We start from the raw sequence: 26559 nt of genomic DNA, 5'->3' as shown, positions 1-26559 counted from the left end.
CAAAAGACACAGACTGGCTGACTTGATCAAAAAGGAGGACCCAACTATATGCTGCCTACAAAAGACCCACCTCACCCATAAAGATTCACATAGACTAAGGGTGAAAGGATGGAAAAAGATTTATCATGCAAACAGAAAAGAAAAACGAGCTGGAGTAGCTATTCTTATATCTGACAAAATAGACTTTAAACTAAAAACCATAAAAAGAGACAATGAGGGACACTACTTAATGATAAAAGGACTGATCCATCAAGAAGATATAACAATCATAAATATGTACGCACCCAATGTTGGAGCAGCCAGATTTATAAAACAAACTCTATTAGACCTAAAGAAGGAAATAGACACTAATACCATAATAGCAGGGGACCTGAACACCCCACTGTCAATATTAGACAGATCATCTAGGCAAAGAATCAGTAGAGTAACACAAGATCTAAACAAGACTCTAGACCAATTGGAATTGGCAGATATCTACAGAACATTCTGTCCAACAACCTCAGAATATTCATTCTTCTCATCAGCACATGGATCATTCTCCAGGATAGGTCACATGTTAGGTCACAAATCAAGTCTCAATAAATTCAAAAAAATTGGAATTATCCCATGTATCTTCTCAGACCACAATGGATTAAAACTAGAAATTAATAACAAACAAAACTCTGGAAACTATACAAACACATGGAAATTAAACAGCATTCTACTTAATGACATATGGGTCCAAGAAGAAATCAAGCAGGAAATCAAAAAATTTATTGAAACTAATGAAAACAATGATACATCATACCAAAACCTGAGGGATACTGCAAAAGCAGTATTGAGGGGAAAATTTATTGCATTAAACGCTCACTTCAGAAGAATGGAAAGATGGCAAGTGAACAACCTAACACTTCACCTTAAAGAACTAGAAAAACAAGAACAATCCAAACCTAAAGTTAGCAGACGGAAAGAAATCATTAAGATCAGAGCAGAACTGAATGAAATTGAAAACCAAAAAACAATTCAAAAGATCAACGAATCAAAAAGTTGGTTTTTTGAAAAGATAAATAAAATTGACAAACCATTAGCATGGCTAACAAAAAAAGAAGAGAGAAGACTCAAATAACAAAAATTAGAAATGAAAAAGACGATATTACAACTGATTCATCTGAAATACAAGGAATCATTCGAGACTACTATAAACAACTATATGCCAACAAATTTGAAAATCTGGAGGAAATGGATAAATTTCTGGACACACACAAGCTCCCAAAACTGAACCATGAAGACGCAGAAAATTTGAACAGACCAATAACAATAAAGGAGATTGAAGCTGTTATCAGAAGGCTCCCAACAAAGAAAAGCCCAGGACCAGATGGATTCACAGCAGAATTTTACCAAACATTCAAAGAGGAATTGACACCGATTCTTTACAAACTATTCCAAAGACTGAAACTGACACAAATCTCCCAAACTCATTCTATGAAGCAAACATCATCCTGATACCAAAACCAGGTAAAGATATAACCAAAAAAGAAAACTACAGGCCGATATCCTTGATGAATATAGATGCAAAAATCCTCACTAAAATACTAGGAAACAGAATACAGCAACACATCCGTAATATTATGCACCACGATCAAGTGGGATTCATCCGAGGGATGCAAGCTTGGTTCAACATACGCAAATCAATAATTTTGATACACCATATTAATAAAGTCAAACACAAGGACCATATGATCATCTCTATAGATGCTGAAAAAGCATTTGATAAAGTCCAGCACTCATTCATGACAAAGACCCTCTATAAGCTAGGTATAGAGGGAAAGTATCTCAACATAATTAAAGCCATATATGACAAACCCACTGCCAATATCATCCTGAATGGGGAAAAGCTGAAAGCTTTTCCTTTAAGAACAGGAACTAGTCAAGGATGCCCACTCTCACCACTCCTATTCAACATAGTGTTGGAAGTACTAGCCAGAGCAATCAGAGAAGAGAAGGAAATAAAGGGCATCCAGATTGGAAAAGATGAAGTCAAACTGTCCCTGTTTGCAGATGATATGATCCTATAAATTGAACAGCCTAAAACCTCTACAAAAAAAAACTCTTGGAATTGATAAATGATTTCAGCACAGTAGCAGGATACAAAATCAACACACAAAAATCAGTAGCATTTCTTTTCTCCAATAGTGAACATGCAGAACGAGAAATCAAGAAAGCCTGCCCATTTACAATAGCCACCAAAAAAATAAAATACTTAGGAATTGAGTTAACCAAGGATGTGAAAAATCTCTATAATGAGAACTACAAACCACTGCTGAGAGAAATTAGAGAGGATACAAGAAGATGGAAAGATATCCCATGCTCTTGGATTGGAAGAATCAACATAGTGAAAATGTCTATACTACCCAAAGTGATATACAAATTCAATGCAATCCCCATCAAAATTCCAAAGACATTTTTCTCAGAAATGGAAAGAACTATCCAGACATTTATATGGAATAATAAAAGACCACGCATAGCCAAAGCAAGGCTGAGCAAAAAAAATAAAGCTGGAGGCATAACACTACCTGACTATAAGCTATACTACAAAGCTATAATAACCAAAACAGTATGGTACTGGCATAAAAACAGACACACTGATCAATGGAATAGAATAGAGAATCCAGAAATCAACCCACACACTTACTGCCATCTGATCTTTGACAAAGGCACCAAGCTTATTCACTGGGGAAGGGACTGCCTCTTTAGCAAATGGTGCTGGGATAACTGGATATCCATATGCATGAGAATGAAACCAAACCCATACCTCTCACCATATACTAAAATCAACTCAAAATGGATTAAGGATTTAAATATACACCCTGAAACAATAAAACTTCTTAAAGAAAACATAGGAGAAACACTTCAGGAAATAGGACTGGACACAGACTTCATGAATACGACCCCAAAAGCACGGGCAACCAAAGGAAAAATAAACAAATGGGATTATATCAAACTAAAAAGCTTCTGCACAGCAAAAGAAACAATTAACAGGGTTAAAAGACAACCAACAGAGTGGGAGAAAATATTTGCAAAACATACATCTGACAAAGGATTAATATCCAGAATATATAAGGAACTCAAACAACTTTACAAGAAAAAAACAAGCAACCCAATTAAAAAATGGGCAAAAGAGTTAAGTAGGCATTTCTCTAAGAAGATATACAAATGGCCAACAGACATATGAAAAAATGCTCAACATCACTCAGCATCTGGGAAATGCAAATCAAAACCACATTGAGATACCCTCTAACCCCAGTTAGGATGGCTAAAATCCAAAAGACTCTGAACGATAAATGCTGGTGAGGTTGCGGAGAAAAAGGAACTCTCATACATTGTTGGTGGGACTGCAAAATGGTGCAGCCTCTATGGAAAATGGTATGGAGGTTCCTCAAACAATTGCAGATAGATCTACCATACGACCCAGCTATCCCACTGCTGGGAATATACCCAGAAGAATGGAAATCATCAAGTCGAAGGTATACCTGTTCCCCAATGTTCATCGCAGCACTCTTTACAATAGCCAAGAGTTGGAACCAGCCCAAATGTCCATCAGTGGATGAGTGGATACGGAAAATGTGGTATATCTACACAATGGAATACTACTCAGCTCTAAAAACGAATGAAATACTGCCATTTGCAACAACATGGATGGACCTTAAGAGAATTATATTAAGTGAAACAAGTCAGGCACAGAAAGAGAAATACCACATGTTCTTACTTATTGGTGGGAGCTAAAAATTAATATATAAATTCACAGGCACACACACACACACACAAAAAAAAAAAAAACGGGGGGCGAGGAGAAGATATAACAACCACAATTACTTGAAGTTGATACGACAAGCAAACAGAGGGGACATTGGTTGGGGGGAGGGGGGAGGGAGGAGGGAGGGAGGTTTTGGTATGGGGCAACAATAATCAGCCACAATGTATATCGACAAAATAAAATTTTTTAAAAAATAAATAAAAATAAATAACTAAACAGCCAAATAAATAAATAAATAAAATCTCATTTGGCATTAAAAAAAAAAAGAAAACTCTTTTTAAATTCAATGACTGTTGAAGGTCATTTATTACAGAAAAAATAAACAGAAATTGCATTTAACGATATCACAATAGATCCATATAGTGCAGGTTTCTGGCTTCTTCCATACACATTTCGTTGGAAACTCTAAAGGCACAAGGCACTACTACCTGTTTTTTCTTAACCAATGACAAACTACAACTTCAGTGACCTTTTTTATACCAACTTTCTAAAATTTTGAAAAATTTCAAACTTAAAGATTAAAAAAAAGTAATATAATGACACCAAGGTCATGGATTTAGATCTCTCAGCCAGCCACCAAAAAAAGAAAAAAAAAAGTAGTTTAATGAACACCCATATAATCTCACCTAGATTCAGCATTTTACTACATATGGTTACCACGTTTCTCTTTCTCACCACACACACACACACACACACACACACATACACACACACACACACACTCTCTCTCTCTCTCTCTCTCTCTCTCTTTATGGACAGTGCTGAATCAAGTTCAGTAATGTGTTTTAAGCAAATTGCCCAACTGTATGTAACAATGAGTAGGGGGCTTCTGGTCCTAGAGCAAGGGAGTCTACCGTAGTAGAAGGCCAGGCCACACAGTATAGAAACAGTAATATCACATACAGTCAATTACATTTTTGTTTACATAATGACCCATTAGAGGTCATTTAAACAGACCATTCTATAATTTATTTTAAAAACATTTTGTCATTTTTATATAGAATTGGGTTAATTCTGTTTCTATGAGAAATTCAATTTAAATTACTTTGTTTTTACCTTCAAAAGAGTATAGTTAGCTGGTAAAAGATGTATGCTCTTGGGTTATAGTCTGACTCTCTCCGTTTACTACATAACCTTGGGTAAATCACTCAGCCTCTCTACGTCTTTAAGTGTCTTCATCTGTAAAACGATAACATACTCCAGTTCTCTGAAAGCCTAATGTTCTTTCTCATTTCAGAAACTTTACACCTACTGCTCCTTCTGTCTGAGACATTCTTTTTCACCTATATCCCTTGAAATTTTCTACAATTCCTTCAGATTTTGTGTTGTTTCCAAAGAGTAGGCTTCCCTATTCCCCCAGACTAAGTTAGTCTCATGTTATGTCATAGCACACAATACTTCCCTTTCAGAACAGTTATCATGATATGCAACAGTGTATTTATTTCTCTTGCCTTTCTGGGTGTGTTTGGTTCACTGCTGTAACTCTAGGACCTACGGCATTGAATTACATAGAGCAGCCATAAAAATTTTTTGTTGAATGAATGAATAAGACTGTGTAACTCAAGGGATTGTGGTAAAATAACTGAAGTAATATGTGTAAAAGCATACCTAAATCCAAGTAAGCACTCAGTAAATAGTAGTTTTTTCCAAGCAATTTGACTAGAAACTTTTTATGGAAATTTTTTAAGAAATAATTTTATTACTCTGGATGAGAGATCTAAGTGAAGCAGTGAGTCAGAAGCAAGGCAAACAGTCTGAAGTGTTGGGGGCAGGACAGAGTAGGCTGCCACAATACCAGACAGGTGATAAATAAGAACGAGACATGTGGGCAGGATGACATCTCAATTCTGAAGCCATCTTCTGCCCTTACTAGGAAGCTTCTTATAAATCTTCTGTCTGACAGGAACTAATCCTGAAGCAACAAGGAGGTACACTTGGCTAGAAAGAATACTTTAAGGAAACACAGAAACTTTTTATTTACATACAACATAATTGTCTAAGTAGAAAATCCTACGGACTCTCCATAAAACTTACTGGAACTAATAAGTTCCAGCATACAAGATCAAAATGCAAAAATCAATTTTATTTCTATATACTAGCAACAAAAAAACTGAACTTTTTTTGTTTTCCAGATTAAAATTTAAAAACCAATGACATTTATAACAACATCCAAAAATAAGAAATACTTAGGGATAGATCTCACAAAAGACATACAGATCCTGAGAAAAAACACCAGACAAACCCAAAATGAGGGACATTCTACAAAATACTTGACAAACTCCTCAAAACTGTGAAGGTTGTGAAAAATAAAGATTTAGAAATGGACAGATCAGAGGTAACTAAGAAGAACTGATGGCTAAATGCAACATCCTGGAACAGAAAAAAGACATTAGTGGAACAACTGATAAGATGTGAATAAAGTCTGCAGTTTAGTTCATAGTAATGTACCAATGTTAGCTTCTTAGTTTTGACAAATGTATCATAGTAATGTAAGATGTCAATGCTAGGGTAAACTAGGTAAGAAGTATAAGGGAACTCTCTGTATGATTTTTGTGACTTTTCTATATATCTACAATTATTCCAAAAATAAAAAGTTTATTTTAAAGTTATCATTTACAATAGCATCAAAAAATAAGAAATATTTAAGGATAAATCTAACAAAGATATGCAAAACATGTAGCCTGCAAACCAAAAAACATTGCTGAGAGAAACTGAAATACCTAAGTAAATGGGGAGACATATAATATTCATGGTTTGAAAGACTCAATATTGTTAAAAAAAACAATTCTCCACAAACTGATTTATGGAATCAAAGTAATCCCAGTTAAATCCCAGTAGTCTTTTTTGCAGTTAGAAATTAACAAGCCGATTCTAAAAGTCATATAGAAATCCAAAACAACTAGAATAGCAAAATCACTTTGAAAAAAATTACAAAGTTGGAAGATTTACACTACCTGACTTCAAGACTTTTTATTAACTACAGTAATCTAGAAAGCATGGTATTGGTGTAAACATAGGCAAACAGATCAACAGTAGAGAAGACAGAGAGACCAGAAATAGACCGACACATAAAGGATCAGTTTATTTTAACAAAGATGCAAAGGTAATTAGTGAAGAAAGAAGTCTTTTCAACAAATAATGCCAGAGCAGCTTGATAAGTATATACAAGAAAATATAATCCAGTCCATATACTGTGCCACATGTGAAAATTAACACTAAATGGATCACAGATATAAATGTAAACCTTCATATTATAAAATATAAAAGGAAACACTGCAGAAAATCTTTGTGATCTTGGGTGAGGCAAAGAGTTCTTAAATATGACACCAAGAGTATAATAATTAAAAACACTGATAAATAGGACTTCACTAAAATTAAGAACATATGCTCTTCAAAAGACACTATTGAACAAAGTTGGAGTTATCACACTTCCTGATTTCAAAGCTTATTATAAGGCTACAATAATCAAAACAGTGTGGTACTGGCATAAAGGCAGACATACAGAACATGGAACAAAATATAGAGCCCAGAACTAAGCCCTTATATATACAGTCAAATAATTTTCAACATGGGTGCCAAGACCATTCAATGGTGGAGAGGACAGTCTCTTCAACAAATGGTTCTGGGAAACCTGGACACGCAGCACAAGCAAAAGAATAAAGTTGGGCCCTTACCTTACTCCATGTACAAAAATTAACTGAAAATGGATCAAAGACATAAATGTAAGACCTAAAACTACAAAACTCTTATGAGAAAAGATAGGAGAAAAGCTTCATAACATTGGATTTACAATGATTTCTTAGATATGACACTTAAAGCACAGGGAACAAATGTAAAAACAGACTACATTAAAATTAAAAACTTCTATGCATCAAAGGACACAATCAACAGAGTAAGAAGGTGACCTATGAATGGGAGGAACTATCTGCAAATGATGCATATGATTAGGAGTTAATATCCAGAATGTATAAAAAAAACTCCTACAACTCAACAACAAAAATTAAATAACCTAATTTATCAATGGGCAAAGAATTTGAATAAGCATTTCTCCAAGGAAGATATGCAAGTAATCAACAAGCCCATGAAAAGATACTCAACATCATTAATTATTAGAAAAATGCAAAGCAAAGCCACAATGAGATATCACCTCACACCCATAGGATAGCTACTATCAAATAACCAGAAAAAAAAATGCTGACAAGGATGTAGAGAAAATGGAACCTTTGTGCACTGCTGATGGGAAGACAAAATGATGCAGCCACTATGGAAGATAGCATGGTGATTCCTCAAAAAATTAAAAATATAATTACCATATGATCCAGCAATTACTACTGCTGAGTATACATCCAAAAGAAATGAAAGCAAGGACTCAGAAAGATATTTGTACACCCATGTTTGTAGCAGCATTATTCACAATAGCCGAGAGGTGAAAGTAACCCAAGTGTCAATCAATGGATGAATGGATAAACAAAATGCCATATATATGAGGGTACTTCAAAAAGTTAATGGATATATGGAATTAAAAGATAATGCTAAAAGAGGGGGGAAAAGATAATGTGAATCTTTCCATGAACTTTTTGAAGACCTCTCATACATATAATAGAATATTATTCAGCCTTAAAAAGGAAGAAAATTCTGGGCCGAGCCCGTGGCGCACTTGAGAGAGTGCTGCGCTGGCAGCACGGCGACGCTCCCGCCGCGGGTTCGGATACTATATAGGACTGACCGATGCACTCACTGGCTGAGTGCCGGTCACGAAAAAACGACAAAAAAAAAAAAAAAAAAAAAAAGGAAGAAAATTCTGATGCATGCTACAACATGGATGAAACTAGATCCTCTTTTTCATTATGCTAACTGAAATAAGCCAGACACAAAACACAGGTACTGTGTGGTTCCACTTATATGCTGTATCCAGTGTAGTAAAATTTGTAGAAACAGAAAGTAGGATGGTGGTTTCCAGGGATTGGGAGGAGGGGGAAATGGGAAGTTGTTTAATTCGAATAGCATTTCAGTCTTGCAAGATAAAAAACAGGTCTGGAGACCAGTTGTGCAACAATGTGAATATTCTTAACATTACTAAACTGTACAATTAAACATGGTTAAGAAAGTAAATTTTATGTTATATGTATTTTACCATGATTTTTTAAAAAAGACACTCCTAAGAGGGTAGAACTTGAGAAAATATTTGCAATTTACACATCTGAAAAAGGACTTGTATTCCTAATATATGCAGAGCTCTCAAAACTCAATAAGAAAATAAACAATTCAACAAAAAATGTATGAGGTTTGAACAGACATTTCACCAAAGATAGATAAATGTCATATAAGCATACGAAAATATTCTCAAAATCATTAATTATTAGGGAAATGTAAAAATGCAAATTAAGCCACAAAGAAACACCACTTCACATGTATTAGAGTATGTGAAATTAAACAGACTGCCCATTCCAAGTGTTGGCAAGAATACAAGGGGTCTTCAAAAAGTTCATGGAAGGATTTGTATTATCTTTTGATTCCAGTTTCCCATGAACTTTTGAAGTACCCTCACATAAAACAACTGGAACTCTCATGCACTACTACTGGATATGTAAAATAGCACAAATACTTTGGAAAATAGTTTGGCAGTTTCTTAAAAAGTTAAACATACACCTACCATATGACCCAGGCATCTCACACCTAAGTATTTTGCCCAGGTGCAAAAACTTGTACCTGAATTTCATTAACTATCTGTAATAGACAAAAACCGAAAACAACTCAAATATCTCTCAGTAGGTAAACAGATAAACAAATTGTGGTATATACAATGGAATGCCACTCAATAAAAATGAATGATATATGCAACATAGAACAATCCCAAAATAACTATGCTGAACGCCCCCCCCCCAAAAAAGAACCAGACCAAAAAAAGAACACATACTATAGGATTTCACTTATATAAAATTCTAGAAAATGAAAACTAATCTATAGTGACAGAAAGTAGATGGTTCCCTGAGGATGGGGGGGTGGGGGAAGAGTAGAGATGGGAGGTCAGAGAAAAGAGGGACCACAAAGGTGCACAAAAAATTGGGGGATGACAGATATGTTTGATATCTTGATTGTGATGATGGTTTCATGCATGTATACGTGCATCAAAACATAAAATTGTATCATTTAAACCTGTGCAGTTTATTACATGTTAATTATACCTCAATAAATTTCTTTTTTAAAAAACCAAAGAACAATTGCCTATTAGGCATTTCTCTACAGACCACAAAATTCTTTTTGTTTGTTTGTTTGTTTGTTTGTTTTAGACCACAGAATTCTTAAGGTTTTTTCTGTTCAAAACCTCTACAATCCAATTGGCGTATAAGGGGTTAACAAAAGTATAGTCTCTTTCACAATCTCTAAAGAGAGTAGAAAATGTAAATAAGTCATCAGTATAGGTTTCATAACTTCATTTTTTAAAAAGTGAAGCATTACACAGAAGAGAAAAAATATTTATAAAGAATACACAATACCTCAAAACTTTCATTAGTAACAACTAATTTTATAGATCTCTCTGGTGGACTGAGAAGCATCTAAATTATTATTTATATTACTATTTGCTCCCATCAAAAGAAAGCTTACTAGCAATGACGTCTTATTTCAAAGGTAAGTTAATCTGTTTAAAAGACAGGATAAATGATATTTATGGTTCAATGATGTAAATATCAATTTTTCTTCCCAAAGTCTATAAGCTTACAAGCCTAATTTCAGACTTTATGGTTCAAACTCAGTGAAAGTAGAGACTCTTGTCTACAGTGTACTGTCTAAGCAAAGAACAGAAAGATTTGAAGTGAGAGCCCACACCAAAAACATCATGCTGTCTTTGAGTGAAAAGTGGGAGGAAAGATACAGAGAGCAGCGTGGAAATATAGCTCATGTTTGTATGGATAACCTTTTATTGCTCCCTTCATCCTATCTAGTTATGAATCTCAGCAGACAGAAATATGGGGTATGGCTTGTAAGACTTTGAAATGATTTGCTTTTAGAAAATGCTTTTCTGCCTAGCACAGAGTAATACCAGTTAATCTGCAAAATGTTTGTTGAACTAAACAGAAAAGAAACAAATAGATCTGTAAAGGCATTTGGTCAGGAGATCAGGATTCTAATTCTGGCTTGACTAGACATTAAACTGTGTAACACAGTTAAGCCACTTTATTTCCATTTCTTTATCAGTAAACACACATACACACACACACATAAATTCTAATCAGTAGGTTAAGTGTAAAGGATAGGAAACCTGAAGAATGGGAGATAATTGTATACTCAGGCCAACTTACTCAATGCAATAACTTTTTAGTGAGTAGTCTCTGTCTCCCAGAAACTGTCAGATGATTGAGATACAGAGATTAATGAGGGGTTTGGTCTCCACTTCAAAGAGAGCATTAAAAAAAAGAAAAGAAAAAAAATGCCCGACAATGCAGCTGATGAGACAACTAAGACAGAATGAACCACAACTACCACTGACTTTGGTAAGCTCAAATGCAATGGGAGCACTCAGAAGGAAACACCACTGCTAGCTCTCTCACTCAAGTTAGAGAAATCTCTCATGTATATGGAAAACCATGAGGACTTTACACAGAATGTTCCACCAGAACAAGCAAAATGCAAGAGATTGGATTTTAATAGAGTCTAACCTAAGTTTGTTAATTTTTCAATAATTATAATCAGCAACTAATTATACCTCAAAGATAATCTAGGCCAATCTGAATATAATCTTTACAGTTATAGAAACACAAAAATATGAGACATCTTATTGAAATGATTACACACAGTATTTTTGCAGGATTCTAAAACTAACAGAAATCTATTTTTTTCTTCTAAAACTATATTTCAATTTTATGTATTGATTTTGTTAGAAAACATTGCTAGTTATAATTTATTTAACATATGCTTGGCCTACTATATTTTAAATAAAACTCTTCACACAGGCAAAATGGAAAGTAGTGTTATATGTACATAAAGATTTAAATATTAACAATTTAACCAAATTCACTAGAATCTTTTTGGTTCGTTCTCCATTCAAAGCAGAGCATTTTTAAAAAAGAAAAGAAAATGTAATGTATGAGTGTGTATGTGGGAGAGATGAGGATAGGAGAGTTTCTTCCAGACTTCCTATTGAGGTACTTACAGTGCTGATCACAATCAACTCTGGCAAACACTACTTGATTTGCGTTTGGATATTCTTCCTTAATGACATCAGAAGCTTCCTCAAAAATTGGATGCAACATCTGGCTGAAACGACACCTATACATAGAAAAGGATACCAATTAGGTAGTAAAATCTTATTTCAGTTATCACCCACTGATATTTAGTATATGTACAGTAAACAACCTTGAGAAACAATCATACACTTAATCATGGATCCTGATGTCATTCAAGGGAGATGAAGACAATTTTGAATTCAAAGACTGTAGTCCAACTCAAAGACTGTATAAATAATTAAAAGATTTTTTTTTTTTTTTTTACTTTACAATAATTGCCAGTCTTATGTAGCACGCAGCTAAGGATCTCTTGCAGAAGTCATGAAACAAGTATAAAATAAGCCCTCTAACATGTACTACTAGGACTTGTAACTACTGAGGCTTGAGTGTTCATATCAAAAATTAGCTTTCTCTAAATAATGAATATATTTTTAGACTACTTTCAAGTTTATTGTGAATATTAGACTGATACACCTGGCTAGTTCAATCAAATCTCATAGGCAAGTTAGGATTCTAAATAAATAAGTTGTATTAAAAGGATATATAGTATATAAATGTTTCCTCTCAAAATTTACCCCTATAAAATGGGCTTTTGTATCTGCAAACACACTAAATATACTAAGTTCAGAAGCAAAGATTTTAAATTCCCAATCAAGACTTCCTCTCTCTCTCTCTACGTATATATGTATTTTGTACTTTAAAAATGGGACACAAACCCCACAATATTTTATCCAGACCACTTCTCACTTCTAATTCTGACTGTCCCTTAATCAGGCCAACCACTTTACAAACATAGGGGGTTGTGGGTCATTAAAGGAACCTGATAAGAAGAAAAACAATAAGAATCAGGATACAACCAGCTGAGTCATTCTCACATGGAAAAGGAATTGTGGATATGTTAGCAAACTAAAATTGCTACTTTAGCTTCCAGAACACTTTTCAACAAGAAATTTACTTAAATGAAGCCTGTGAACTCTTTAATCCACATGTGATTAGGTCATACATATTAGCTATAACCCAATAAAAATACTGTAAAGCCTGTGAAAGGATGCAAACATTATACTTCTTCCCTATTCTTCTTGTATATATCTCTTCTTGCCCACTCACCTGACTTCCTAAGGAGATGTCCTAGAATATATCAAGGAGACACAATCTGTATCTTCAATCTCTTGCTTTCAATGTGGCTCCTTCCTCAAAGCATTCTTATATTTCTCCCATCTGGGAAAGGTGGGTGGGGTCTGTGGATATCATGGACCGTGTCTTATTTGACTATGTATTCTAATAAGCATTCAATAAATGTCTGTTAAATGAAGAAACTGATAAAATGGATGAACTGGAGAGGCTAGGACCTGGTTTGTGGGTTCATACAGTTTGCTGAAAACAGGATGGCTGGAGGGTGGGAGTAGCAAGGAATAGGGATTGATAGTTCCTTGAAGCATTTGGATAGTAAAAAATTAGTGTATGTGTTTCTGGCTTAAGAGCAAAGTAAAGACACACATCAAGGGCTCCTTCTCTCTGGAATGTCCAGTTTGCTGTTCAGTAAGTATTAAAGCCTAGGTTCATGTTTAAAATAGATCACTTTTAATACCAAAAATAAAAGAGGAAGATGAAATAAAAGTTCAATTCCAATATTACTGCACCTTCATACATATGTATCCACACACATGCATATGGTACATTTATAAAAGTAACATCACAAAAGCAATGAATCTATTAAAAGGGCCTTAGATCATCTGAACCCAATCTCCAATCTAAGTGATTTAAGTGCTTAAATCAGTCCTTAGCAAATTAACCAAATAGATAAAAGTCTTTGCACAGACATTTGGGGGTCACTTACTAATATGACCTACTAATATGACCTAGTGGGGTTAAAAAATAAGCTTTGGAGGCAGACATATCTGAGTTTAAATCCCAGTTCTACCACTTACTAGCTAGCTGTATGACCTTTTCTGAGCCTCCATTTCCTCAACCTAAAATGGAATTACAATACCTACCTGCAGGGCAATTTTCAGCATTAAAAACAATGTATATAAAGAGTCTGGCACATAACAACATTATTGTGCACCCACTATGGTTTATTACTCTCTGTGGCATAGTAGTATTTTGGGGCAGCTCTATTAGAGAATTGTTAAACATCCATAACTTCCAGAGGGAATTCAGGAGTCTAGCCTTTGAGGCCACACAGCATAAGTCTATATCCTACAGCCAATTACTCACATTTTTTCAGCTGAATAACTCGAGAATTCCTTAGTTTTCCCAAATAACTGAAATTATTCCATATTTCCAATTCAGTTTTTGTAAAAGGGTTGGTAGCATGTTCTATTTCTCTTTCTTAAAACACACAAAATCTGACCCGGCCCCATGGCTCACTCAGGAGGGTGCAGTGCTGGTAGCACTGAGGCTGCAGGTTCGGATCCTATATAGGGATGGCCGGTTTGCTCACTGGCTGAGCGTGGTGCTGACCACACCAAGCCAAGGGTTACGAACACCTTACTGGTCCAAAAAAAACCACACAAAATCCCTCAGTCAAGAGAACTGCATTCTAGTTTTTTCTCTGTCACAATCTAATCAGGTAACCTTGAGACAGTACTCTACTCCTCTGGGTTTCAGTTTTCTTCTTATTATTTTTTTTTTAAAGATGACTGGTAAGGGGATCTCAGCCTTTGGCTTGGTGTTGTCAGCACCACACTCAACCATTGAACTAACCGGCCATACCTATATAGGATCTGAACCCATGGCCTCGGTGTTATCAGCATCGCACTCCCCTGAGTGAGCCACGGGCCGGCTCCTCAGTTTTCTTATTTTTAAAGTGGATTTAAAGTGGACTAGGTAATTGTCTACCAAATTTTGTGACTTATTACATCTGGACAATCCTAATTTACCTTGAGAAAGGCTCCCTTTGTTATACATGTTATAAATGGTATTTTCTCTTTAAATATCCACACCATGCACACATACATACATTCAGTATATATTTATTATGTACTTAGCCATGCATTATACAGAGTGTATGGGGATTAATGCTGAAAAAATATAGCTATAGTAAATATTTTCACAAAGCAAACAATGTAGTAGGGATCCACCAACTAGATCATAGCATACAAGTGCTATGACTGTGTAAGTACAGGGTATTATGAGAACTCTATACAAAGGGTTTCTAATCTGACTGGAGAGTAAAGTTAGGTGTATTGAGGGAGGAAGATGACCTGAAGAGAGTGGCATCTAATCTAAGATTTGAAAGATGATTAGGACTTAAGTAAGAAAGTGCATGAAAATGAAGAGTGATCCATCCAGGCAAGGGAAATATCACTAGCGGTCCAGTGACGAAAGAGTACAGAATTTTACAGGAATTGAAAGAATTCAGTATGACTGGTGCAGAATATGGGAGTGGAGAGAGTAAAGAGATATAGTTGTTGAGAAGGAAGGACCAGCTCAGGAGCCTTTTAGGCCAAGGTAAGTGACTTAAACTTAAACCCAAAGGTAATGAAAAACCACTTAAGGGCTTTAAGATGAGGTGTAAACTAATTTAATTTGCACTGTAGGAGAGGACTCTGGCTTACATTGTACAGACCAGAACAGAAATTACGTAAGACTAGAGGCACAGAAAATAAATGAGGAGACTGTTATAGGAATCCAGGTAAATTTCAGGACTGGCCTTGTGATATTTTATATATATATATATAAATAGATATATATATATTGTTGTTGTTGTTGTTGTTGTTCATAATTCCTGGCTCCCCAAGGCACTACTCTAATCTTCCCGTGCCTTTCTGTCTTGGAGCTGGACATAAAGAAATTCTCTGACCTACCTTGTTTGATTGCAGGTGATAAAACCCCATTTCAGGAGGGGCACTGCCCCATATTCAAGAGGAAGAAATGCTGCACAGACACCAAGAAAAATCTGAAAAACCAGGCCTTATTGGGTTTCCCCACTCAGTCTATTAGTATTAGATCGAAACTTCCTTGTCCAATCACATTTCTACATGGTTGTCTGTGCTTCAACCATGCCTATGTAATGAAGCTTCCATTAAAACCCAGAAGGACAGGGCTCAGGGAGCTTCCAAATAGCTAAACACGAGGAGGTTCATATGGGGGGCACACCCTGGGAAGGTCACGGAAGATCCACACCCCTTCCCCATATCTCACCCAATGCATCTTTCATCTGCATTCTTTGTAATATCCTTTCTAATGAGCAGGTAAACGTTAAGTAAGTGTTTCCCTGAGTTCTGTGAGCTCCTCAAGTAAATTAATCAAATCCAAGGAGTGGGTCATGGGAACCCCAATTTATAGCTAGTTGGTCAGAAGCACAGGTAAAACTACCTGGGGCTTGTGACTGGCATGTGAGGTGAGGGCATTACTGTGGGACTGAGCCCTCAACCTGTGTGATCTGATGCTATCTCCAGGTAGATAATATTGGAATTGAATTAGAGGACACCCAGCTGGTGTCTGCTGCAGAAATGATTGCCTGCTTGCTGGTGGGGAGAAATTCCCACACATCTGGTATTAGAGGCGTGTTGTGAGAGTATAGTGGGAGAAACTGAGTTTGTGATTTTTCCACTCAGGCCTGAAGTAGAGTAGTGGCAGCTAGTACTTAGTAAGCCTTAAAGGGTCAAATAAGATACAGCCTGTCTAGAAATAAAGATAGGCCAGTATTTCAAACTTCTCTTCAGCTATATCTCCCTTCTTCCTATCTCCATGCCACATTCTTCAGCATTTACTATGTATCATGTTTTTGTTCTAGATGCAGGGAATACTGAGTAATATCTCTGCCCTCAAAGTTTGTTTGCTAGGGCACAAACAAATATAAAAAGACAAAACAATACAGTCAGAAAAAAAAAGTGGTACATAAAAAACTATACAAACAGAATACAGGATCTGTTTCAGTCAGAGCAAAGGAGTAAAGGCTTCCTAAGGCAGACTGTATAAGTTGAAAAATGTCAACATTATTTTTCCTTCTAAATTTGTGACCTCCAAACACTGCTCTCCTTCCATAGTCAGGACAAATACAGAATTGTAATAGTTATTCTTTTTTTTGTTGTTGTTATATTTGAGTTTTTATGTTACCTATTATTGTATTGTAAGATGTGGGATAATAGAACTAGTTACATTTCTCTCTTAAAACAGAAATCCTCACCAAATTAGGATGCTTTATTTGTGGATGAACCTTAATTGATTTTGTGTATAAAATACTGTCTTGCAATAGAAAAAGCTTTCCCACCCACCCCTTTCTAGCAAAGTAAAACTCACCTTTAGGCAAGTTAAAAAAAAAAAAAAAAACAACTTAATGATACGAAAAAATAAACCCCAAAATAAAACAAAATAAAAAGATTACTCACCAGTCAGCATAAAAATTTACTAAAGCAACATCAGCATTGTCTGAAATTGAAAAACAAAAACAAAAAAGCTAAGTTATTTGTGTCTACATAATTTTGACATAATTAAAGATATGCTTTTCATCATTATCTTTTCCCATTATAAGGGCCCACTAAAAGTACAAAACAACAATTAAGTTACCTCTCACTCAAAAACGCATATATAGTCATGTAATTTGTGGGAGCCCCTGTCCCTACTCTCTATATCCATCCATCTTAAGACCTTCATTGCATCTTATCTACTCCCATGAAAAGAGAAGTGAAATGATCTGGATTGTACTAATCCATTTTTTTATTTTCCCTATTCATAAATAACTGAGAATTAGTTCTGCAAGTTAAATCCTATTTCATGGAAGAAACCTGTATAACTAAATTATTTCTAAATCTCAGATGTCTCACATAGTTGCAACAAGTAATCTACAACTAACAGTGTTGTACAAAATGAACTTTTCCTGGTTCCTACCCATTTAACAGTTATTTTCTGTTGCAAAAATAACTTAGTGTCATTTGCATATGAGGAGGTGAAGACATGAGAAAGATGTACCACTGTTTCTTTTGCCTAAACCTAATTCGGAGAAACTTAAAACTCTTCAAGCACTCATGAAAATAAAACACAAAGATATTTTAGAATTTGGAAGATGAAAGAAGAATAACATGTGAGTTTCAATTCCCTTCTTCACTTTTTACCTTCAAAGCACTTTTTATCCACTTGCTTATCCACTTAAGCAGTGGTTCACAAACTGTGGTTTCTGGATGGGAAGCACCAACATCACCTAGGAAATGTAAATTCTTAAGTGTGGTCTAGCAGTTTCTATTAGAAACTGTGGGTAGGGCCTAGCAGTACAGATATTAATAAGCCCTCCAGGTGATTCTGATACATGCTAAAGTTTATACAACCACTGCTCTAAAGAGATCCTATAAGATGGGAATAGACTTTTTAGCATTTAAAGTTCCAGGAACACAAAACAATGTATGGTGCTCAATGAATTATTATAATTCCTTTTACCTCTACAACTTTTGGTTTTGTTATGCACAAACCAGTGGATGACATATTTTTTTTTAAAAAAAAGCAATCATTTATACACATTGTACATTTTCTTAAAGCTCCTATATTGTGATTTTCTATCAACCCCATCTTCACCTTTCCTTTACTATTTTTAAAAATAAGAAATAGTTTCTCCCAAGTTAATTGTATCTACATTAACACTGTCAACAAACAAAGCACTCAGTAAAACAATTATTAAACTTAACTGGACCGATGACAGTAAAATAGAACAGTGTAGGTAATTTAAAGTAAAAAAAAAAAACACAAAAATTTCTAAGCTGTGTCCTAAGGTCATTAACATTTAGTACTACACTGTGGGAACTGTTGGCCTCTAAGTAGGCTTCAGTGAAATACTTTACGAATTGTTAAGAAAAGCACCTACATCAAGGCAAAGTAATAAAAAAGAATGAAAGTATTACCTTACTTATAACACAGAAAGGAAGACTTACACATTTTAAGAAATTTTAGTAAAAATCAAAACCAAAACTGTTTTGTTAATTCAGTAGGCCGTGGAATTAATCAGAATGCCAGTTCTTCAACTATTCTAGGTAACTGAGATTTTATTGTGTTTTTATATACAAAATAACTCTTTATAGAGAAGAAAGTATACTTTTAAAATACCAAGGTACTTACTTAAAATTTCATCTATATTCTCTGTATCGAGACTTGTTATTTCAGTTGTTACAGGAGTAAAAACCCAAGTTACCTGAAAATGTAAAAAATGCGATATTAATAAATGTTTCCACAAAAGGCAAATAAAGCAGAAAGTCTTAAAAAAAAAAAATTAACAAAAGTCTGTTCTACTTGTTACCTAGAAAATCATCCATCAACTGTTTTTAATCTTTATTACCTATTCTATCCCTGCACTAGATCACTGAAAGAGAAATATTAACTTCCTAGAAAATGGTCAAACAAGGCTTCCTATACTTCCAAATATATAAAAGAAATTGTTTCTAAACAATTTTTTTTAAAGTGAGAATTTACTCACCCTTTTAAATCAATACTTTCAACAATTTTATCTCTACAGTGCTACAAAAAAAAATTTGCCAGATTATCAGTTTTCAAAGTATTAATACAAAACCAAAGCTAAGTTTGCTGATTCTATCCCACCATGTTTTTAAGACAGAACAAAATAATGAAAAAGAATTGAAGAAAGACTTTTGCAAACTGTAAACCAAAAGCCCTACCTGCATCATTGTAACTTACTGGAGATAAAATTGTGTTAAGTGAGAGGCTATTAAAAAGAGAATGATTTTGCTTCCACTTTAATGTATCTGAAATCCAAAGTTCAAGTTTATCAAAGAAAATCTCAGCCTGTCATCAGCAAAACCAAGAAAATATAAAATTTTAAACTAAACTAGCAAATGTTTACTTATTATATAATATTTAGTGAATTTTATTTTTAGGTTCCATTCTTAATACACTTTGTGTTTGCTGCCTGGAGAGTTTTTTGTTCAAAAACAGTTTGTGCGTGTAAATTCATTAGCTGAATCAGTTTTTTATCGAGTAACAACAAATGTCAGACTCTGATCAAAGTACTGAAGATTATTCTTTTGACCACCCATTTCATGGATACTTCAGTACTCATGACACTGACAACTCAAAAATTTTATAATTCACCAACAATTCAATCTAAATCGTATAAACATATTGATGCTAGTATGTAAATAAGCCCAGCTAATTTTTTTTAATATTGCTATAAATTTACTCTTTTCTTAGAAAAAAACCTAAGGATAACACTAAATCTTTTTTTCAAGTTACCATAATGGTGTGGCCAATAACTGACTACCATGTCTGCTAGAATCCAATCAACTGTACTCTCCTAAAAGTAAGCTAAATGACTAAATATCTCCAAATATTTGACTTACATAACTAATTTCATTATTTTCGATACTTCAGAAATTAATTGGAAAGACCAGACTTCCCTCACTATTCATTACTCGCTATTGATGAGGTTCAGGATATGCTATCTCCATACATGGCATGCTGGCATTTGAGAAAACTTTTAGCAAAAGCAAGAAGGTTTCTCTGAATTGCACCCACTCTTCTCCCCTGAAGCAGGCCACAAAATAATTCTGTCAGTTTACTCTAAAGTAGGTCATAAGATCCTCATATAGGAGATACCCTCCCTAGATCAGAAGGAAAGGAATATCCCTATCTCTGAAGACACAGAGATGCCAAGAAGAATATGAACAAACAGGCTTTGCTAAGTCCTCCCCTACCCCAGTTTATAATTACATCATACCCCCTTTTGTCCAATCATACTTCTATAAGACAGAACTCAACCCAAGCATAAAAATAAAGTTTTCCCTGTTTCTTTGGGCCGGAAGGCTTCCCTGTCATGTAAAACTTATATTACATAAATTTGTATGCTTATCTCTTGTTAATGCATCTTTTGTTACAAGAGTCTCAGCCATGAACCTAGAGATGGGTAAGGAAAGAAATCTTTTCTACACTACCAATATCTCAATTACAGATCCTTCCCTTATAAAGACAGTCAGCTTTCCTTATCTGTGGGTTCCGCATCCATGGATTCAAGCAACCACAGATCAAAAATATTTGGGAAAAAAACTGCATCTCTACTAAACATGTACAGACTCTTTTTCTTGTCATTGGTCCCTAAACAGTATACTATAACAACTCTTTACATAGCATTTACATTGTACTAGGTATTATAAGTAATCTAGAGATGATTAAAGTACATGGGAGGGTATTCATAGGTTATATGCAAATACTATGCTATTTTATATCAGGGACTTGAAGATCCACGAATTTTGGTACCCATGGGAGGTCCTAGAGCCAATCTCTTGTGGATACTGAGGGATGACTGTATACGACCACCTCTAGATGACTGTGGAAACCAATGACATTGGTAGAACAAGATTTTACAGTTGTGTATCGAAGAAAAACTCAAGAAGACAGAAAAACATTATCACAGAGCAAGCAATAAAGTTGGTCATTATCAAAGTCAAGTCATTAAATAACTGAAGCCAAACAGTGTTTACAGAGTGTCTAGTAGGTATTGAGGGTACAAATGCATAAGGCACGGTGTGCCCTGCCTCAAAGAGCTCTCAAACTAGTAGTGGTGGTAAAGAGGGGAGAAAAATGTGATAAATGCAAGACTACAGGCATTATAATGACCTTCAGGTGTACTATCCAAGGGAGCCCACTTTTGAAGAGTTAGTTATCACCTATCAAATACATGTTTACAGAGAATATATATTTAAATTCTAAATCTAATTGCTTTTTACTTTGAAATATTTACATGGCAAAAACATTTAAATGCTAGGTAATGACAAAAATGAGGCAGTGATCGATTTGGCTATATTAAATAGGTAACTATTGCTTTAAAAAAACACTGTGCTAATAAATATGCAAACTGGTAAGCGTGGTATCCAACTAACAGTTGTGTTTGTTAAGAAGGCCTAAAACAAGAAAACTGTCTTCTGACCCTATCATCTCTCTTCCCGGTAAGGTGTAAAGGAGGTGGTTTTTCCTACCATCATTAACGTTTCTATTAATATGCAGAATGGCCATGAAAAACAATTACATTGTATAATGTCGAATACACTAATTAATCTGATTTGAGCATCGCATATTGCACACAGGTATTGACATTCAACTCTGTACCCTACAGATACGTACAATCAACTATGTTTCAATAATAATAAAACAATGCAGAACGAAGGAAGACAGCTTGTTTATTTGAATTGTTAGCAAGCTCCACTAGCCTGACAAATTGTTTCTTTTCATGTCAGTCCTGGGCAGAAACAAGATTCTTCCGGGGAAACATCTTTATGTGTCAAATGCTATAATGCTTAAGTAAAATAAAGACAAGTAGCTCCAGACCAGAAAGGGCAGATAAGAATCATTAATTTCTTTTTTATATTTAGACTTGAAAAAAAACTTTTAAATTTATTTTTTAATTATATGCAAATTTTTATTTATTTATTTTTGGCATCTGGCTGTAATTAGGGGATCCAAACCCTTGACTTTGGTGTTAAAACACCCTGCTCTAACCAACTGAGCTAACAGGCCAGCTCCCTTATATGGAACTTTTTCATAGAAGGTCTTACTAGTCATGGAGAATATAGCCTCTAATGATGAAATATTTAGACAACACATATAAATATGTACATATAAATTTTATGAAGTACTTTATAACTTGGTCATTATCTTCAATTCATTAGCTCATTTTCTTGCCAAGAAAGCAAAGAAAGGCATTTCCAATCATCTTCCATAATCCATTAGGTCATTCCTCCAGCATGCATTTACTGTACCAACCACTGAACATTTCAATCTGAGATGCTTAGTGATATGATCTTACGTAAAATGGCAAATGTCACACCCAAATTCATTAAAAAAAAAAAAAAAAATAGCATGATAGACTAGCTTTAAACAGCAGGAGCTTCTTTAGCAAGTTAAGAATGTTTTCTTCTATTAGATGCTTTTTAAAAATTGAGGTACCTTGGGCTGGCCAGTTAGCTCAGCTGGTTAGAGCATGGTGTTACAACACCAAGGTCAAGGGTTCAGATCCCCATACCAGCCGGCCACCAAAAAAATAAATAAAAGTTAAAAACTGAGGTAACTTTGGAAACTTTCCTTTCCTTAAACTTCCCTGTATCCTCCATGACCACTTAACTGGCTAGTGATTCCCTCTTTCATGAAGCTTTGTTTGGTTTCCCTGGTAGAAAATGACTTTTATTTCTTAGTAGCCTAACCATGGGATGAGGACAGAAAAAGAAAAAAGCAGGCTAGGCGAATGGGAGATACTGAGAAATGAGGATTTCCTCTAGATTAGGCATCAAGTTGAAACAAGACACAGACAATGAAAAGTTGATTACATGATAAAACTAAGTATTTTAGAAATAAATTTTGGAAATATTTTTTTATTAAGCATTCTCTCTCAATGTTAGGTCAAATTTTAATTGTTATAATATTAAAATATATACATGCTTTAACACTAACACACACAAAATACTCTGGCATTTACTGCTAGGCCCCTGTTCTGTTCTTCTTTCAGAAAATCAACAACTGGGCTGGCCAGTTAGCTCAGCTGGTCAGAGTGCAGTATTATAACACCAAGATCACAGATTCAGATCTTGTACTGACCAGCCATCAAAAAAAAAAAAGAATAACTGAACAAGGCGCTAATTCAACAGGAGCTTCTTCAGAAGTATGAATTAACATCAGTAATAACACATATTGGAAAGGTATTATTAAAGTTTCTCTGTTCATAATTTTAAAAATAAATAAATAAATTTCCTAGTACATTAAGACCCGTATTTACCATATGAATAGATCCTTAATGGGAACTATTATGATACTCTCTAAATTGAATATCCCCTTTCAATCCAACTTGTCCATAGAGGACAGACTAATCTTTCCGAATGCTGCTTTGCATACAACAATTTCTCTGCCAAAAACCCTCCAAAGCCCTCCAAGCGTTTTCTGTCTACAATATAAAAGCCTAACTCAAAAGCACAACATTTGGCGCTGGCATTTAGGACCACTCACAAACTAGCCCACTCTTGCTTTCCTGAGTCACATGCTACTGCTCCTCATCCATACCTTACACTCCAATAAAAATGAACTACAGTTAGAGTAACCATATATTCTACTTGGCCATAAACTCTAGCTTGCTTGAAAAACCCCAGTTTATGCCTGTTGTCCCGGAGTTTTATTAATAGCATCATCCCCTTTCACTCTTCAAAGGATCCCAGTTCAGGCAATGAAATATATGTGGTCAACCTATGTATAATGGACCCTTGGCAATTGAGAAAAACTGTACCAAACTCTCCGCAAACTCTAAATTACTAAAAAGCATAAAATGTCCTCCCATATAACATAAGGTAAAATGAAAAATGGAATAGAGAAGAATAAAGATGGACTAAAATATGAATGCAAAGCCAATCACTAGCCTCACTCATTGACTTGAAACACTAGGCTCTCAGCAAGGGAATAAAATCAGTAATTCAGGAAAATTGTTACATGATCCTTCAAGGGTGACTCACAAACAGTCCAAATCCTATATAAGTTATAAGTTCAAGAATGCAAGTGGTCTATAGTACCTGCAATTCCTAAAATATGTCTCATTATTCTCCTGCCTCCATGCTTTGCTCAGGCAGTTTCCTCTGTCTGGAACAGCTAAGAAAGCCTATATGGTTTTCAAGATCCAATTCAAAAACTACCTTTTCTATGAAGCCTTTCTTGAAGGTTCCAGACAACAGTGATTCATTTCTCTTCCTTCTGAACTCCCAGAGCACTTTCTGTAGGGTGTTAACATATTATTCTTTCTTAAAGAACTAAATATATTAATTCTATCCTTGAACTGGTTATTTGTGCTGGTGTCTTACCTCCTTCAGTAGACTATGAGTACCCTCAAAGAACAGACTGCACCTTTTTCGATTTTGTATCCTGCAGAACACCTACTATCATACCCTATTTATACACAATACACACTCAAATATGTACTAAATGAATGACTAGATGGATGAGTGGGTAGATTATTTTAACACACTAAGAATTTAGAGGGAGGGTATTGGAGATAAGAAGTGGGAGGAAAAAGTCCAGATATGGGAACAGCCAACAAACACTTTTAACATGTTTGAGTAAAATAAGGTTATCAAATAAAGATGAAGTTTTGGGTTTTAATTGTAATAATAGTGAAAAGCACAACATTTGTCATGCTCAAATTGATGACTCAACCTTAGAGGGAATCTCAGAAGTGATCTTCTCACACACTGTAGAAACCCCTCTAATTTCACTAATTGTCATTAGCCCCTAGTAATCCCTTCTTCTGATTCTCTAGCTGTTCTTTGGCATAATTTCCAGATAGTTCAGCACATAGACCATCTTCATGTAAGAAAAGCTTTGAGATCTATTGTACAGCATGATGACTACAGTTAAAAATAATAATGTATTGTACACTTGAAAATTGCTATGAAATTAGACCTTAACAAAAAAATGTTAAGGATGTGAGGTGATGTATACGGTAATTAGCTTGTCTTAATTATTTCAGTGTATAAATATTAAAACATCAACTTATACACCATGAATATATATAATTTTTATTTGTCATACACAAAAAAGAATAGCTATGTTACATTAGAGGATAAAAATCTAATATTTCATGTGTTGTGCTATTTTAAAGTTGTTAATTCAGTCATGAACATAAATTATTTGGAACTTTCATGACCAGAGGCTAGTAAAGTATCAGGCAGAAGAGGTTATCAAATATTATTTCTGTTAGCAAGACTTATATTCACAAAAGCATTAGCTAGGCTTTAAGTGTTTTATTAGAATATCTTAGTAAATTAATTTAGAAAACAAGAGTTTGTCTATAGCTCAATATCTTAAAAATCTTGCTATTCAGGGCTGACCCATGGCTCACTCGGGAGAGTGTGGTGCTGATAACACCAAGGCCCCAGGTTCGGATCCCATATAGGGATGGCCGGTTGGCTCACTGGGTGAGCGTGGTGCTGACAGCACCAAGTCAAGGGTTAAGATCCCCTTACCAGCCATCTTAAAAAAAAAAAAAAAAAATCTTGCTATTCAAAGTGTGGTCCCTGAACCAGCAGCATTGGCATCACATAAGAGCTTGTGAGAAATGCATAATATCAGGCCCCACCCTTAGACCTACTGGATCAGAATCTTCATTTTAATAAGATACCTAGGTGATTCCTATGCACATTAAAGTTTAAGAAACACTGCTTTAGAGAACAAAGCTTTTTACTCTAGGAGCAAGCATGTAAATCTGTATAATGTTGTTAGACCTCAAATATGAACACAAAAACATGTAAGATTCGTGACAATTCTGCATTGACATGCTAATTGCTGTGATTTTAGAAAAACTGTAGAATCTGTAATCTTATTTGAAATTTACATAGATGTTAATTTTTTAAAGTATACTACCTTCTGCTTAAAAAATAGCTTGAATATATATTTCTGCATTTAATTATTGGCATAAAATAGTAGCTTAAATAGAGCATGTTTCTTTCTCTTTGGCATTACATCTGCTAGGCATTCTGTAGTAATAGTTTAGTGCATTTTTGCTAAATCTTTCATTTACTTGCCTTTCTTTGGGAAATTCTCAAAGCCCTTTACAAATTATGTCTCTCCTAC

General features: G+C 34.8%; 1 protein-coding gene across 1 annotated transcript in view; it reads right to left on the bottom strand.

The window, feature by feature from the left end:
• ERP44 (endoplasmic reticulum protein 44) overlaps positions 1-26559 on the bottom strand; it is a 110032-nt gene that overhangs the window by 45703 nt on the left and 37770 nt on the right. The window contains exons 2-4 of the mRNA XM_063081781.1: positions 19069-19141; positions 17355-17394; positions 11946-12061 (exon numbers count right to left, since the gene is read on the bottom strand). Coding sequence (XP_062937851.1) covers positions 11946-12061; positions 17355-17394; positions 19069-19141 — 229 coding nt within the window. The remainder of the gene's footprint in view (positions 1-11945; positions 12062-17354; positions 17395-19068; positions 19142-26559) is intronic.

Source organism: Cynocephalus volans, chromosome 17, assembly GCF_027409185.1.
Source record: "Cynocephalus volans isolate mCynVol1 chromosome 17, mCynVol1.pri, whole genome shotgun sequence".
NCBI classification, from domain to species: Eukaryota; Metazoa; Chordata; class Mammalia; order Dermoptera; family Cynocephalidae; genus Cynocephalus; species Cynocephalus volans.
Note: the sequence above shows the minus strand (reverse complement) of the source record. Positions and strands in the feature narration are given on the sequence as shown.